The 17,197-nt window shown below is 40.5% G+C and overlaps 1 protein-coding gene across 1 annotated transcript; it reads right to left on the bottom strand.

Moving 5' to 3' along the window:
• Positions 1–5,124: 5,124 nt before the first annotated feature.
• On the bottom strand, positions 5,125–10,041 carry LOC116262275 (probable LRR receptor-like serine/threonine-protein kinase IRK). The gene is made up of 3 exons (XM_031641486.2): positions 9,497–10,041; positions 7,714–9,368; positions 5,125–6,869 (listed from the first exon to the last, which is right to left on the bottom strand). The coding sequence occupies exons 2-3, from the start codon at positions 9,087–9,089 to the stop codon at positions 5,402–5,404; spliced, it is 2,844 nt and encodes a 947-aa protein (XP_031497346.1). The 5' UTR covers positions 9,090–9,368; positions 9,497–10,041; the 3' UTR covers positions 5,125–5,401.
• Between the last annotated feature and the right edge of the window lie 7,156 nt (positions 10,042–17,197).

Below are 17,197 nucleotides of genomic sequence, written 5' to 3'. Positions count from 1 at the left end.
AAGTTTATTGATTGGGGCCCAAGCTACGTGGATATCCATATCCAATACTGAGATTCAGATCCAAATCTTGAGAAAACCCGAAAAATCCATTTTAAACATTTTTTTTCTACCAGTGTTCCTGTTTTATTTCGAAACAAGTGTAAATTTGAAGACCTTGGATCGAGTCCCACCCCTACCATTCTGTTGTCTAAGCATTCCCATGGTCCTGTGACTCCTTTCCATGTAATGCTCAGAGGTTTGGTCCCAACCCTAAAGCGGGCATGGTACATTTGAAGGTTTACTTGTTTGTCCAATGCCATGTGTTGGTGATAATGTGGCAAAGCATTATGGCGCAGACCGTAGCGAGGGGACAACTACCACAAAGCAACCAAAAGCTTTTCCTAAAAGGAAGAGCATTGATTCCAGAACTAGCTTTGTTACTTGAGCCTCACCGTCAAGGCATGGCCATGATTCTCCTTCAGCATGCGATAGAAGACAGCAGATCCCCTCACCTGGCAAATCACTTTGTTTAAGTGATCTGACATCCTCAACGTCGGTTGGTCTCATTCAGCCACTACAATGCATCATATAAGGCCACCAGAAATATATGGTTAATGCTCATAATGATAAATCCTCTTTGTAAAAAACAGTTTCAGAAAGGATTGTTGGATGATATGGTCTAGTTCTTCACTACCCAAAAGCATAAAAGAAAATGACAGATACTAAAAGATCAAAGGCAGAGAACCCAATGCAAAAAGATTGCATTGAGGCTTAGGCCATGACACAGATCTAACATTATCTAGTCTGACAATGGGGTTTGCCCTCTTAGATTTGAACCTTTTGATGCCACTGCTTTGGAATTTTTTGGGTACCAAAGAGTCAGGAATACTCAAACTGTACTCTCTAGTCTCCCTCATTAATAAAGGAAAAGCTGAAGCACAACCATATGTCTGGTGTCCTTTTCTTCTTTTTTCCTTTCCTCTTCTTTTTGGTTGGACAGGAAGGTCTGGGTTCCCCATTTTCAAATGAGTTGGTTTCCCTCCAATGTATACAGTAGAGAGAAAAAGAGAGCGAGAGTCTATGGAGGGAACCCATAGAGAGTGGAGTTCTTGAGTGCTCAGCCATCAACATCATTGCACTATATCATTTTGCCTATGCAGCTAAAGGCCTCTACCACTTGAGTGGCCATGAGAATCTAAGTGTCACCCACTCAAGGACTGCAGCATGGGTCATTGGTGTCCACTGGAGGCCATGATTTTGCTTCTTAAGCTGACAGAAATATCCTCATTTATTTAAAATGTTAGACAAAGCACCGCATGTACAGGTGCTAAGAGGATCAGATTCGAATGAGTCAAACACATGGGGGAATAGGATTCTGGATGCACTAACACCAGCAAAAACTTCCAAAAGCCGATGCCTGGACCTGATATATTTGAACCACCAAATTGGAAGTGAACAGGTGAAAATCTGGCCAGAAGCCCCTTTTCCGGCGTCCATAGCTGCATCAGGACCAGGTGGAGGAGCGCTATTTTCCGAACATTTAGTTACTACCACAACTGATAACAAGGTGTAAATCGTTTTACTCTGCTTGGCAGTTTTAATCTCGAGCTAAACGGGCAATATATGGTGAAAGGGAGATTCTCATTGAATAGTTCTCTGTAAAACGAGGGCCCGTATCAAAGGATTCAAAAAATATATGAGATGGTTTTTGTGATTATGGTCAAGAAATGGATATCCGATGGCATTTCCTCAAAGGGTTAAACTGACTATGCTGGACATTAGAAAGACGGTTGGGTTTCAAAGCTAGCGCAGTGGGATTTTAAAGTTTTCTGTCTGCTGCATGGAGTGCTCGCAGGATGTGAAAATCGTGTCCGCAGCAGAATCTTCCCTTACTTTGTAGGTTCCATACGAATCTGCCCTTCTCAAAATGCAATCCTTTGCGAGCGAGTTGCTTTCTTACAAAGAATTCACGAATAATTTTAACTTCAGAACCATATGCAATGGTCTTTCCTTCTTTCTTTTTAGCAGTAGGGTTGAAACTTGATCAAAAAATTTCAACATGGCACCTTTCACACACCCTCCTCTTTTCAGTAAGGCTCAAGCAATAGTGAATCCTTATTGTTGAAAAGTATGCCACAGCGCTTTACATTACACCCGTCATTTCAAAGCATACAACGAAGATCTGATTCATTCGGCTGTTCATCTAAACTGATGATTTTTTCTCTTCCTCACTGAGAAAAAGCTCAGAAACATCCATGGCTGTCTCTCTCACATTGGTAGGAGTTCAAGACAACACAGCAGTTGCAGACTGCTGCTCCCTCTGCCCCACACTGCAGAATCTTACTCCCCTTTCATTGTCGTTAATCATGTTTAAATTAAACAACAATTAAGGCGCAGGGAATCGCTTCTGTGATGAAGGAGTCAAAAGCAGAACGGAAGAGTTACTTGGAAATTTAACAAAGAAAAAGTGGCAGTCAGGAAAAAAAAATTTAAAATCACCTGGTTGGATTTATTTAGTCGTCACAAGCAGCGTCCTGCTGTTGGGGAGTGTAGAGAGAGAATCTCTACAGTCAACGGCCGGAGAGGAGAGCCCCCCACATTTGCCCTCTTTATTATTTACGCAGGTATGTGTTTAACTCATTCGAATTAAGTAACGAGGTGAGACGAGAAAAGGCGTGCGGGGAATTAGTAAAGAATGGAACAGACGGAGGAATAGAAACAAAAGGGCTCGAAGGACGCGTCTTTCTTGGGAAGATGCAAGGGAGAAAAACAAAGAGGAAAGGGAAAGAAAATTTTTGGACTTCACATGTTTGGCTCTGACTGGGTTTGGTGGAATTTGTTTGCTTAGGAAATGTGAGGAGAGAGAGAGAGGGGAGGGGACTGTTGGATACATGCGATTGTGCAGGTTCCGGACGGAGAATAATTTTTCTCATTTTTCTTCCATGTCACGGGAAAGAGCTGGCCTGACACGTCAATTCTTGATTGTTTTTCTCTCAAAAGTTCTTGAGAGTAACTATCCTTGAAAAGAAAGGTGTATTTTACCTTTCTCTTTAGAAATTGGGAAATTTTGTATTTATTGGAGCCACATCTTATTCACATTCACCTTCATCTTTTTTTTTTTCTTTACGGATATGAATCACAATTTTGCTGGCAAAACAGTTACATTAGAGCTTATTCGTTAGTCAGCATCCTATCATCCCAGTCTAATAGCAGTTAAAGGTAGAAAAAATAATACATACATGTTTCTTTCTTAAAAATTTAGAAAAAAAAAAAACATGAAGTGCATGGAGAGGGAGAAACCTCGTTTTTTTTCCCTCTCTCCAATGTCCAACGTCCAGAACTGCTTCGAAACCTAGGTGAACGCCTGACCCGAGAACCCTTCAACTTGGCTGTCGGGCACTTGTGCCACCTTAGCATAGCGTGAGGGCTAATTGCCCTCACATGCACTCCATACATGAGGTAAGTGGCTCAAATGAATGAAGAACATTTAGTGAGTCGCCCAGCAATCTAAGCTACGCAAGAGGTGAGGCCCAAGTTCGCAATATACTAATGGAAGTAATCTTCTGTGAATGACTCAAATTGTTGGGCAACCTCTTAGAGCATGTTTGTTTCCTCTGATGTTCAAGGGAATCTGAAATCCGCACGTTGGAGGGATCCATATTCAAACAGACAGTTGAACTTCACATCATGTAAAAATGAAGATTCAGATTCATGTCAACAGTCTCGATCGGATCTCAGACCTTCGGTTAACAGACACGGCCTTAGGTTCGCCAACAGCACGATCTCATCTTTTCTCCATTTTGAATTCTGTTTTAATACTATATGAAAACTAACATGAGCTTTGATCATCCTGATGGGGATCGTTCAGCATCTTCAAGTTCAGTAACGTGAATGCCCACCACGCCTCTTTCCAGTTATCGCATAATCTTAAAGGGTTCTATCTGATCATAAATTTTCTAGTAGAAAAAGAATTGAAGCAAGAAGATGGATAGGGGACCAAAAGGTAGACGCTTTCATCATCTCTCAAACGGGCCACAATGGGCCGTGTTTGTAGCCCATGATCAGTGAAACTTTTGCTCGCGAGTTAACGTTGTTCCAGGAGGCAAGTCGGTTCTTCCAAATGTGAAGACAAAACCAAATCAGACCCACTTGAGCAATCCATCTGGGATGCATTGGCAAATGAACTCAAGGATTGGATTTCTCAAAAGTAAAAAAGATCGGTTGTCCATATTTATCATATCAAGAAAGCAAGAACAAACAAACTTAAAAAAGTTGAGGAATCAATTTTGGCGCATTGCCAGAGTGCGAATTTCCAATGTAGAGAGGTCATGGACAAGAGAATTAGTTATGGGCTCAGGTGGGCTTGGTCTTGGGAGACCAACAAATAAAGTGGCCCAACCCACTTAAAAAATTCACAGTTGCACCTGCAAGGGGACCACCCACAATGATTCCACCAGCAAATGCTGTTCCTTTACACATTTGCAAGCCCTCTCCCCCTCACGTATACAATTGGCTTATATACTGTATCAAAAGTTTGAAAGTCTTAACCTAAACAAGAAGATTCGATATCTAAGGATTCTGAACTTTGGTGGACTCAACACGCAGTTGCTATCATCTTGAAAGCCATTGAGAGCCCAGCTGATCCGTAAAGGGAAAAATTGCCGCTACGCAAGACCAACACCCCCACTCCCAGGTGAAAATAAATCATCCTTGCTTCTTTTAGATCGTTGCTTTGCGAAATACTCATTTATTAGGCAGTTGCTGTCCATTAGAAGCCATTCAATGCCCAAGCTACTTGGTGAAAAGACGCCCATGTGCGTCATGAGTAGGTTTTCCAGTACCTTCAAGGGAGAATACTTTAATCATTAAAGAAGCCACATGCTGCCACCGTAAGTTAATTTTTCCCCAATCTATTTATTACGTCCGGCCTCGCAACCTGATGGTAAGAGGCAAAAAAAGTTTAGTTAGTACACGGAAAGGTTCCAAGTGGTAAAAGAGATTCTTGAAGCATTTGTTGCAGATGCAGACGCAGACGCACATTTTACTACTCACTTTGTCGCCTGTAAAATTGCAACTCATAATAGCCAAACATATGAAGACCGTCCACCCCGCCACTAGCAGAAACTTTTATCAGAAACGGAAAAGTAGAACTAAAAGGGCCTTCATCCGGTGAAAAGGAATCCGATAGTCGGAATAGACACATTCCGGAAGGAAAAAAGAAATACAAAATGGTGAGAAAACCAGTAAAAAACGAACACAAACTTGGCTACAAACAAACACAATTTGCAGGTCATCCTTCATTGACCAGCCATTCTATGATCCAAAAAATTTTGGTACAGTTGACTTCGTGGCTGAAATGCAGATCTCGGATTCCGCTTCCCCGGAAAACCCAGATTCTTCTTTTAACTAATTATAATCCTTCTCAGCTTTCTGCCGGACCACGTATCAATTCGAGTATGTGAACCACCTCCCCCATGGCTGGCCTGTTTGATGGCAGCTGTGAGGTACATATCAAGCCCAACTTCACCACAGGCACTACTTCCTCTGCCGGGTATTTCCCAGCCATTCTAGCATCCACCCACTCTGAAATTCTCCCTTCATCTAGAGCTGTCCTAACCCCATCAATCAACACAACGACATCATCCTCCATGTACTCCACAGGCCTCTTTCCTGTAACCACCTCCAAAATTAGCACTCCAAAGCCATACACGTCACACTTCTCATTGATCTTCACCGACTTGCAGGCGAACTCAGGTGCCATGTATCCAAGAGCACTTTGAATCTTGCTGCTAAGCACATAGCGATCCAACATGGGCAGCAACTTCGCTAACCCAAAATCCGACACCTTTGCCTCGCGAGTCCGGCCATCAATGAGTATATTGCTGGATTTAAGGTTGTAGTGGATGACTGGTGGCCTGCAAGATTGGTGAAGCTGCTCTAAGCCCTTGGCAATGCCGAAGATTATGTCGAACCTTTCAGACCAAGTGAAACAATTGCCATTTTGCTCTTCATGAAGAAGGCTATAAAGGCTACCACCAGAGACGTATTCATAGATGAGGAGCTGTAACTGAGGGGTCCAATAGTAGCCTAGGAGCTGAACCAAATTTGGGTGACGGATTTTTCCAAGCTTTCTAACTTCCCTTTCAAAATCCTCCTGCGACTTCACCAGACTGGAAACTGTCAGTTTCTTGATCGCAACCGGGCAACCATCACGAAGAACAGTGTGGTAAACAGTGCCAAAACCTCCACGGCCAAGCTCACAGTCTTTGTTAAGCAGAGCATGAGTACCAGCACTAAAATCACCTTCACCAGAAAACATGACAAGCTTCCCATAGGCACCAGCAACACCAACAGTTCCATCCGTACTTGGAGAGCCACTAAGCGAGTCGAGATTAGCATGTGTAAGAGTAGGAGATGCAGTGCGTGCACGGAGGTTGAGGACGGTGACAGCAATAACACCAAGAATAATTGCTGCTGCTGCAGAGATTGCAACAAGAGCAGAGATACTAAAGATGATCTTCTTGTGTCGGATAGCAGAAAAGGCATTCCTGGCCTCTGAAGTTGAGGATGGGGCATCTGTTGTGGCATTTGGGTTGAGGACAATGGGCTTGGGAAGAACAGGAGGGCAGGACTTGTTCAAGCGAGAAACACAGAGAAAAGGGTTACCCGAAAAATCCACCGGGGAAAGGTTAGGGAAGATGCCAGAGTCTGGGAGGTCTCCTTGAAAATTGTTTTGGGAGATGTTGAAAGACTGCAGGTGGGAAAGATTTCCAAGCTGTTGAGGAACTTGGCCAGTGAGGTTGTTGTCAGACAGGTCTAGTATTTGGAGCTGGGAGAGGTTGCCTAAGTCACTTGGCATGGGTCCAGTGAGGTTGTTGTGTGATAAAATCCTGAAGAAACCAGAGAAAATAAGAAACAATAAAATAGAAAATCAGATTCTCAATCAATTCTAAAATTGTTTAGGCAAGAAACTGGTGAGAACAGACTATACATAGTCAGAAAGATATGAAATTAGTCAATGAGAATCTATCAACATGATGCGATTGAAAGTCATCAAGTTAAACCCGCCACAGGCTACAGAATCCTGGCCTAATAGAGGTCAAGGCAAACAAAAAATGCTTTTGGTAAATGGTGAAAGTTGGAGCACGTAGCTGGTTGCTTGCAGCTACTAGGGTACAAAATTCGCCATAGGTAAAAACGCAAACTGCCAGTGTATTTCAAGCAAATGCCATCAAACTGAAATTCGGGAACTAGCAAGTTCTATGCTGCACCTGCATACTAAACGCCTAAACAGAACATGAAAGGAATTTTTTCATGTGGTATAAAACAGGGTGGTCCTTTTCTTACTATATTAAAACAACCATAGATTCAGGTGTTCTACTCAGAACAACTCCTCAGATAATGCCAAATAGACTTGGTCCCATTACTGAATGACCGATTATATGCTTAAAAGATGGCAGCATCATGCCATATAGCATCTCTTGCAATCGTGATTTGTGCTCCAAATTGTCCTATGCAGGCCAAAGAGATGAAAATTGTAACCACACAAACAAAATCCACGTTTTAGATGAAAAGAAACAATGCAGCAACTGTAATTTTCTATGCATGTCAAACGATAAAATATGTAACCAGAAAATATATCTAACATTTTCAAAGTAAAGACAAGTACCGTAATGTGTGATTGAGAAAGAAAGAAAGAGAGGGAGGGAGGAAAAGGGGGAGAGAGAGGCTCACAATGTAGTTAACGACGAGCATTTTCCCAGACTAGATGGAATATTGCCACCAAACTGATTCTTGCTGAGATCCAACTTCTGTAAGACCATCAGTTCACCAATGCTCACTGGAATACTTGGTCCAAGTGAATTCCCCGACACATTCAAAAGCCCCAGATTCAGCGAAAACCCGACCTCCGTTGGCAGTTCGCCGGAGAATCCATTTCCTGACAAATCCAAGATCTCAACACTCCCGGTATTGCCCGAATGAGAGCCCTGTGAACCCGAGCTAAAAATCCACGCCGGCACTTTTCCAACGAACCGATTCCGGCTAAAATCAACGACCGAAAGTTTGTCGCAGTTCTTCAAACTCTCTGGTATACTGCCAACTAATAGGTTACCTGAAAGATTCAACGTCTTGAGCGCTAATAATTGCCCGATTACGTCCGGTATTTCGCCGGAGAAGCCATTGCTTGAAAAATCCAATGTATCCAATGCTTTGAGGTCCCCAATCCATCTTGGGATTTCACCATTCAACCGATTTTTGTGCACTCTGAATGAAGTCAGATTAATCTTCTGGATCGAACTTGGTAACACACCAGAGAACACATTGTCGCCAAAATTCAAGGTCCACATAGACGAACAGCCGCCGATATCGTCCGGGATATTGCCGGAAAACCCGTTCCCGCTCAAGTCCAACGTCTGTAAGTTACTAAGAGCTTTAATCCCCTGAGGGACCGTGCCTTCAAAAGAATTTCCGGACAAATCCAATGTTCGGAGCGCAGTTAGCGACCAAATGCGATCGGGCAGCCCACCAGAAAGAGAATTGGAGGAGAAATTGAGAACAGTTAGAGTCAGGCACGAACTCAAACTCGCCGGAATTTGACCTTGTAGGGCATTGTGGCCAAGTGATAGGACTTCAAGAGATGCGCATCGTTCAAAGAACTCGGAGGGTATTGTCCCCGACAGTTGGTTCTCACTCAGGTCTATGATCTTCAGGGTTTCAATAATTGCAAGGTGGGCGCTAATAGTTCCTGTGAGGTTGTTCCTAGCAAGAGACAATCTGCGCAGGGATTGAAGGCGAGAGAGACCCCGGCCGATCTTTCCGTTCAGGGCGAGGCCGTCGAGAACGAGCTCAGTAACTCGGCCTGTACGGGGATCGCACGTCACTCCTGCCCAATTGCAGGCCGAGTCATCATCTTCTGTCCACGTCGTCAAGGCAGAGCTTGGGTCGTGTAGATCAGCCTTAAAGACGATGAGACCAAGAACGTCATCGTTAAGCGAGGGGACGGCCGAGATCGCCGGGTGTACAGCAAGGACGCCGAGGAGGAAGAATAGCAAGAAAAGCTCTAGAGTGTTCAAGATTGTTCCCATCGTCGAGAAGGTAACGATGACCATCTAGGTCTCCATCAACTTGGAGTCGGACTCGCGGGAACTGAAAACGACCAGGAAAAGAAAAATCCTCCACTATTTTCTCCTAGTGTCCAAGATTACAAAGAGGTGAGGTTTCTATTGCTCGCAGAGAAAGCGAATACTGTCATTCTGTGAGTTTCAGCTTGATTGGAGCAACAAGAAACGGAATAAACTACCTCAAAGAGCGATTGCTCATACGTTTTGGCTCTAGAAGCTCGGAGATCTTCCAATCATCAGATGAGAACATAAGACTGAAACACGCAACTGTAGAACAGAAAGGATTCAACGAAACGGATAAGATTTTAACTTTCCGACAACGAAAATCACCTATATTTTCGGCGACGACTCTTCAGAACGATGATGAAAATGACTGGGATGAGTCAAGAACCTACCGAGATTTTGGGCGCGGTAGGGTACTCCACAGTACCGGGTTACTGTAAGGAACTATTCGAAACAGAGACAGCTCGTGTTGTAAGGACAGCGACTCTTAACATTCCATTCCCCTGTTTGAACCTTCAGATTTCCGCAGAATCGGAAAATCTCTATGTAACTCGGTTATCTCCTTGCGCTCCAGTCCACGGACAATGAGCAAATGCAGGAAGCTGGAGATTTCCTCCGCGGCCAGGAAACGCCACTCTTCAGAACACCTAAACTCGAGAAAATCACGCGAATGCCTGTCCTCGGAGCACCATTTGACTCCACGAGCACCCCTACGGCCAGAAAACCCGTTCTACTCGCAGAAAAGAGTCGAAATATTTCAGGCAAGAAAAGGGGAAGGCCCGCAACTAAACAGCTTCGCCTTCAGTTGAGTCCGTGCCTCCGAGTGCACTGAAATGCCAGTAGATCTCGGTCACAAATGCCGTAGAGGAGAGACGCTTTTGGCGATAACACACTCGCCGGCAAATCGCTGCATTGGCCGGAAAAATAGGTAGTGAATGCTCTCGCTCTCTCTTTCTCGTCGTGTTCTCTCTTATAATGCAGAATCTTACCTAAAAGGTCCCTCACTTTAAAAATTTTCTTAATCCGGCCGCTACCTTTGCTTAACTACACACTACCTCTGCCTAACAATGCTAAACTTATGCATTAGTGTATTCGAGGGGTAAACTGCAATGTAATATCAATGCCAAGACGTGACCAGATATTTAAAAATGAAGGCATAAATCTGAAAACTGAAAACAAAAATTGATTATAATATTGCCAATACGTCCACTGGCTCCGTCCGAGCTGGCAGACACGTGGCATGTGATATTCAGCGGTCATTTGATGTGGGCATTTGCCATGTGTATACAGGTGGCCTTTGAATGGTTGAATAATGTGGCCCCCATTTGACGAAAATACCCCCGCCGTTTCACGCCTTCCCTGTCTTACTCAGATTCGGATTGGTCCGTGAAGCCACACGACGAATTTGAATCCAATTAATAAAGAGATCTGAATTTACATATTACAATTCTGTCCAATAGATCTATAATCACACCGTTAATCTGGTAACCCGATCCGTTTACTTCATTTCGTTATCCATGCGTCGACTGTAAGTTTATATTATGGTTTATTTAATTGCCCTTTCTTCCTTAAAACCCTATTATTTGAACAAATAAACAAGTCTTTGGTAAAAATCAGTCAGTTGTTTGCTTCCAAATTTCCTTTAAAAAATAAGTACCCGATTAGCGTTTCGAAGAGCAAGGCAGGCTCCACATGAAATGAAGTGGCCGGAAGAGGAAGACGCCGGCGGGTGGCGCTCCTGAAATTTATGGCAGGAGGGCGGGCAATAAGGGTCGACTCCGTCAGTAATGCCACCAAAGAGAAGGTAGGAGCAAATTATAGCCCTACTCTCATCTGTACATAGAAATTTGACATTAAAGTACATATCTTTATGTAAATAACAAAAGAAGGCCTATGCATTTTAGAATTTGATCCACCGTAACTGCTTTTGGAGGTCCGTCAGATCGGTACTCAACACGTTATCATATCGTTGGTTAAGAATATTTGTTCAACTGGCACGTACACAGATTAAGGGCTGCACACAAGTTGAGTCCAGTTAGAATTGGGCCCGTTTCAAACTAGACTTAACTCACCAAATCGAGCTTGAACTCAAGTAAGTTTGACAGAACTTGCTCGAGCTCGAACTCAAGTCAAGTTCGACAGAACTTGCTCGACCTTGACTTGTTGATACAACGTCGAGCCTAAACTTGATTTGTTTAACTTGTTTATGTTAAGCATATCTCATTTAGTTGACCTGTTTAGTTGCTATTTGTTAATTATTTCCTCCTTATAGTTCAATGTTATTAAGTCGAGTTCAAAATTGAGTTATTAAAGAACTCGACTGGTTTTACATTTCCGCATATATTTGAATTCGAGCTCCACTTGTTTATAAACAACTCACGTATATTTGTGCAGCCGACATATATATATATATATATATATATATATATATAACCTAGGTATTGACTATTGCAATTTTAATAACCCTGACTACATAGATCACGTAAAATATCATAATTGTAATAAAAATTTTAAGAAAAGAGTGAGCTGTTTTAAAATATTTGAACAGTGAATATCGTGTATAGAATGGGTTACAAACTGATAGAGGATTAAAGTAAATTAATAGATGTGATTTACATACTTCATTTAACAAATAAGTTGAACTCACACCATTTTTATGTGTAGTAAACAATCAAAGACATATACAAAATATGAAATTATTTTTAGAAACATAAGCCAAAACACGTTTTCAATTATAAGCATGTGTTGCACCTATTTGTAAATATTAATTTCCTACTTGTGTAAAAACCAAAGTTAAAAGTCATAACGGCATAGACTAGTATTCAAGGGCGAAGGGAGGGGGGTCGCCTATGTCATGGCTTCATTCCAACTACTTGAAAAAAAATATATATATTACAAAAATTGAAAATTTTTTATTGAATAATATATTTTTTATATTCGGATTTAGTTTGTCTCTGTCCTGACAAATTCTATGAACTGTTTGGCCCGCTCCTGAAAAAAATCTTAGCTTCTTCTTGCTCCCAACTACATCAAAAGGGAGCCAATACACGTTAATATTTGCACAACTTATATAAAATAATATATCTAGCCGATATTCATTAATATTTACAGCGTTGCTTATTTTGCTGTTGAATTATGCAAAATAATTTCTATGAAATGTGTAAATTTGAAGGAAAGAGTTGTTAAGATTTATAAAAGCAACCGCGTGTTAAGTTTTTTATTTCAGTGCAAAAATGAAGCCCCTATTTGAAATTAGATGTGAAAAGTAGGGCTCACAATGAAAAGGCTTCGCTCTTAAATCCCATTAAATGGAGACGCCAACCCAACTTTATTTGAGGCGCATTTAAAGGGGGTTAATAAATGCGGGGAAACTGCATTAACCCCTAGCCGTGGGCCCCACGCTCTCCCGCCGTGCCTCTCGGTGCTCTGCTGTTTGGGCCTGAAAAGGGGGAAGCATGTTGTGCCGAAATACCCAAAACGCCATTAGCCCTCACATACGCTTCACCTTTCTTGTTGGACTCGGTTACCATGTCTCGGTTAGAAGCAGTGCTCGAGTATCGGATTTCCCATATCGGTTGATTAAAACGTATTGGTGTATCGAATCAAGTCAGACATTTATCATTATTTTATTAATATATCGGTGTCGATGGAAAGCTACTTGCTCCCATAAACATAAACTCACAACACCTTTGGGGTGGGGGCTGTTTGAATACACTTAAAAGAAAAAATACACTTGTTTTTTTTGAAAACCTTTTCCTGTTTAAATAATATTTTAAGGTTTTATTAATTTTTATACACTTTACGTTTTTTTTTTTTCCATCGGTTCAATTGATTCGCCGCATTGGCTGACTAACCGGAACGGCGCCCTGGCCGATACGTTTAACAATCCGATTTTCATAAGTGAAGGGCATTTTTATATCGAGGGTGGTGCCCTGCCGTTAGGGTTTCGGTAACGACCCGTCCTCTGGCGGCCTGGCCACCAGTCAACTGCGTTCCTGAGTCGCAGCGCCGTTCATTTGAAAAAAAAAAAAAGTTTTAGGGTAAAACGTGAATGTCACTTCAAAAAATGCCCTCCAAGGCTGAACCGCAAAATGGAACTGAATTTTTTACATCGTTAATTTTAGAAGCCCGGGAAAATTTGAAAATAAAAGTTGACAAACTTCTGAAACAAGGAAAAATGAATCAATCAGCTAGATATTACTTTGTTCCTAAAAAACAAATTGCGGAAAAACAAAATAAAACTAAAACCAAGTTTTTTTCCTGATTTTTTCATTTCTTTAACAAACGTTTTACGTTAAAATTGGCGGGTTAAAAATGAGCGGAAACTTGAGAAAAACAGTACTAAAAAGAGACCGAATTTTCTTATTTTCCACATATATGTCATTTAACCTTTTTGTCTCCCGTTCTTCTACTTGAAAACGACGGTATAAGTAAAGGGAGATCGTCTTGACGTAGACACATAAAATCACACAACTAAAACTTGCTTTACCTTTATATGCAGAAATGAGCATCCCTGGAATCGAGTCACCGGCGGCCGGCGGCATTGCTCTTAATAAATGATTCTCAAGAGCATTCCCGGAGAGGATATCGATGTAACTTTCTTCAGTTCAAGCCGCGGGGATCAGAATCTTCTGAAACGGCAGGGAATCGACATCTCACTTAAATCCGACGCAGTTGCCGTCATTGAGGCCTCTCAGAATTCCAAGGTCCCGTCATTCTCTCTCTTCCTTTTGGTGGTCACGAGCCGCAGGCACGAGGTCGCGGAGTGCCGTCGCTGGCGCGGAGAGAGAGGAACCAAAATCAAACACGGAAGGATGGCGGGATCGGCTTCCTCCTTTTTTGGGACTGGTTTTTCTTTCCTTTGCAGTCGCTGCCCCCAATTAGCCGGCCGTTAAAGCAAAGACCAACAACATTATTTTCACTTCATTCGGTCGTGGCCGCCATCACCCTCAATGCCCTTCTTGTTATAATATCATTCTACGTGAGTACCGAAATATTCTCCACCTCCAACCATATTTTGAATTTTGAGAAAATTCGAAATCCTGTTTGGCTTCCGAAATTTGCGTGATTTTGGTCATCAGGATGTGAATTATTAGTTGAGAGGTCATCGGTTTATAATACATGTTAAAAATCATAAAATTTATAAGGTCAGATTAACAAGGGAATAAAAGGAAATGGATCTGAGATCCTAAGAACATATCTCAAATTATTGTGGATATGAGTTTCACGATCAAACAAAAACAACTTTACGTTAGCTTGGCTCAAGGGCAACGACATCATGCAAGAAAATTGCCGGCATAGTTTTTTGTCATGTTTTTCTAGTGATAATTGTACTTTTCTAAAGAATAATCAAATAAATAATTTAAAAAATTAAGATAATTAAAATGGTGGAGATATAATCCTCAAACAAAGCTTACCTTCGTTAACTACTTGATACCTTTGATCAATGTGTGCCACTTGTTGCAAAAGTTAAATTTATTATTAAAATTGTAAGCAAAATTATAATAGAGAATGAAGTTTTCCCTAAATGGCTATTTGAGAATAGTAGCACTGTCCAATGCATCAATCTAAAAATTGATTAGATCTAACTAATTTGTAAATTTGTACGCTTTTATCCATTGTCATATACGCCTACATGCACGCTATCAATCGTCTAACAAGCCTAATACGTAATCTCTTGTCCGGAATTGTCCAACAAGTCAAATAGGTAGGCAATTTTCAAAGGAAAAAAATATATTTCAGACAACTAATAGCAGAGATATATATTCACTGCAGTGGCTTATTGGATATATGGTATCGAAGTAGCTTCAAATGGCACTAATATAATACAGAGTACATTATATAAAAAAACCATTATGTAAATAAAATAGGCAATTATGCTTGGGCAACCACCATTTAAAGCATAGGAGAGTAACATGTATCGTGTCCCCAACAAAGGCGGTAGTATATTGATGAGAGTACAATGTCAGCTGCATGATTATGGTTGGGTTACATGCATTGTCACATAAAACACCGAAAAACAACTCAGTCATATAAAACGTGAAAAAAAACATGTTTTTTTTTTTAATTTCAAAAAATAAAAAAACGTGAAAAAAATACATATTATACATGTTTTTTGGTGTTTTTAATATTTTTATTTATTATATTTTTTCAAGATTTATTAAATGTTTTAAATTTTTTAAAAAGTTGTCAAGATTTTATGGATATATACAACTTTGCTGTATTATACCCGAGAAAATTTTCACCATATAATACCCATACACTATATATATATATATATATATATGACAATGATTACACTTTAAAGTAAAATTGATGGTGACTTAATCTCCATTGCTAACATGTCCTGACTTAAAAGTGAAAATTGAGCAGTGACATGTGGGGTTGTAACTTGCAAAGCATGACAAGCATTAGGTGCCTTACCAGCCCATACTACCTTTGTTGCCTTTGGAAAAGCCAAAGCGTGAGCGACTTATTACTCAAAAAATTCCTTCTCATGCTAACTTATGCAAAGGTCTATTATTGAACTTCTCTCTCTCTCTCTCTCTTTTTTTTTTTTTTTTTTTATGCTAAGAAACTCTTTTGAACGAATCGCGGACCGTGAGTGACTTAGAGAAGTAAAAATCAAATTTGTGACTCGGACTCGAATCGACTGAAGACTAGGTTACTGGATCAGAGAGTTGATTCGGTGACTCGACTGGGCTAGGTCATAAAATTTTATAGTGCAGATGAAAAAAGATGAGCTTCAATTACGACGAAATCCGGCGACTCACGACTCGGATATATGGTGAACCCCAACCACGGGGCCCCAAAACAACCTAAAGTTGCGATTATTGAGAAGCTTGTGGTCCAGAGTTGTTGGCAATGATAGGCTTTTGGCCTTGAGCTTTTCCGTATGTATTGTAGAGACGGGGTCCGCCGTCATGGAATAAGAGGGTCGCTTGCCTTTGCTTCTTCGTTGGTGACACGTGAAACTTATTCTGTTTTTCATTTGACGTATTTGAATGATACCTATGAAAATACAGAAATTCAAATCACTCACCCATTTTCTAAGTTTAACCCCCAAAAAAATCACAAAGTGTCAAGCCGAGATCAAGCTCACGAAAAATTTGATCCAAGGAAGAGCGTATCCAATCAAAGCTCAATAGTAAATATTCAATGGAGGAAATGATAAAAAGAAAAACTATTTAAGATTGTTGGGTTCGTAGTTTTTCGAATACATAACAATTATGTCAGGGATAAAAAAAAACAGACCTTTTAGTTTTTTGTTAAAAAGTTATTTTAAATAAAATATAAATGTCCTAATATATTTATAAAAGTTATTTTGAAATAAAACATGTTTTCAATCAAGTTGTTTTTATGAGAAATATTGGATTTTCTATTATCAAAACGTTGATGCTACGAAAGCCATTTTTTGGGGAACGCGTATCAAAACGTGCTGGGCAAACTTACAGAAAAAATGTGTGCAATTTTACTATATTTTTAATTTACATAGTGAGGGCTACACCTCAAGACAATGAAAGCAGATCATCTTTCTTAAAATATAAGAAGTTGGATGGAGCTTCCACCTTCTTTGGAACTGTGAGAAAATGTATTCATCCAAAAAAGGTTATATGCAAGATGTGTTTTTCTTTTCTAGTTTTTCCCTCTCTCTCTCTCTCTCTCTCTCTCTATAGTAATCGATAAATTACTATAAAAGTTTCCCACGCCATACATCATTGCAGATACCAATATAATAACTGATTTAGAGCAACAATAATAGTATTGAACATTATATATATATATATATATATATATTATATGTAGCTGTTTGTCAAGTGATTAAAAATAAAAAATTTATGACTAGAACACTAAAATTGTCACTGAAAACGCCATAAACATTTGATACATCATGAACCTAGTTATTTGGTACAAGGGGTGAGTACGGAGCAAAAACAATAGTTATATCTTTAGTAACACCTTGGGATTAATGCTCCTTAACAACATTTTTTTTTTTTTTTTGTATACACATTATTGTAGAGAGCTTTTGATCGACTTTCGTGAGAGAAAACAGGGAGACAAAGTTGTTTGAAACTCGGGGATTCATCATGAAA

The sequence above is a fragment of the Nymphaea colorata genome, chromosome 10 (genome assembly GCF_008831285.2).
Source record: "Nymphaea colorata isolate Beijing-Zhang1983 chromosome 10, ASM883128v2, whole genome shotgun sequence".
NCBI classification, from domain to species: domain Eukaryota; kingdom Viridiplantae; phylum Streptophyta; class Magnoliopsida; order Nymphaeales; family Nymphaeaceae; genus Nymphaea; species Nymphaea colorata.
The sequence above is the reverse complement of the archived record's forward strand: the minus strand, read 5'-3'. Positions and strand labels throughout refer to the sequence as shown.

Bases quoted from the DNA above. Each gene is read 5' to 3' on its own strand.
- LOC116262275 (XM_031641486.2), bottom strand. From the start codon at position 9,089: ATGGTCATCGTTACCTTCTCGACGATGGGAACAATCTTGAACACTCTA. The intron at 6,870-7,713 runs GTGAGCCTCTCT...TGGTTTCTTCAG, and splicing joins TGCTCGTCGTTAACTACATT to GATTTTATCACACAACAACC.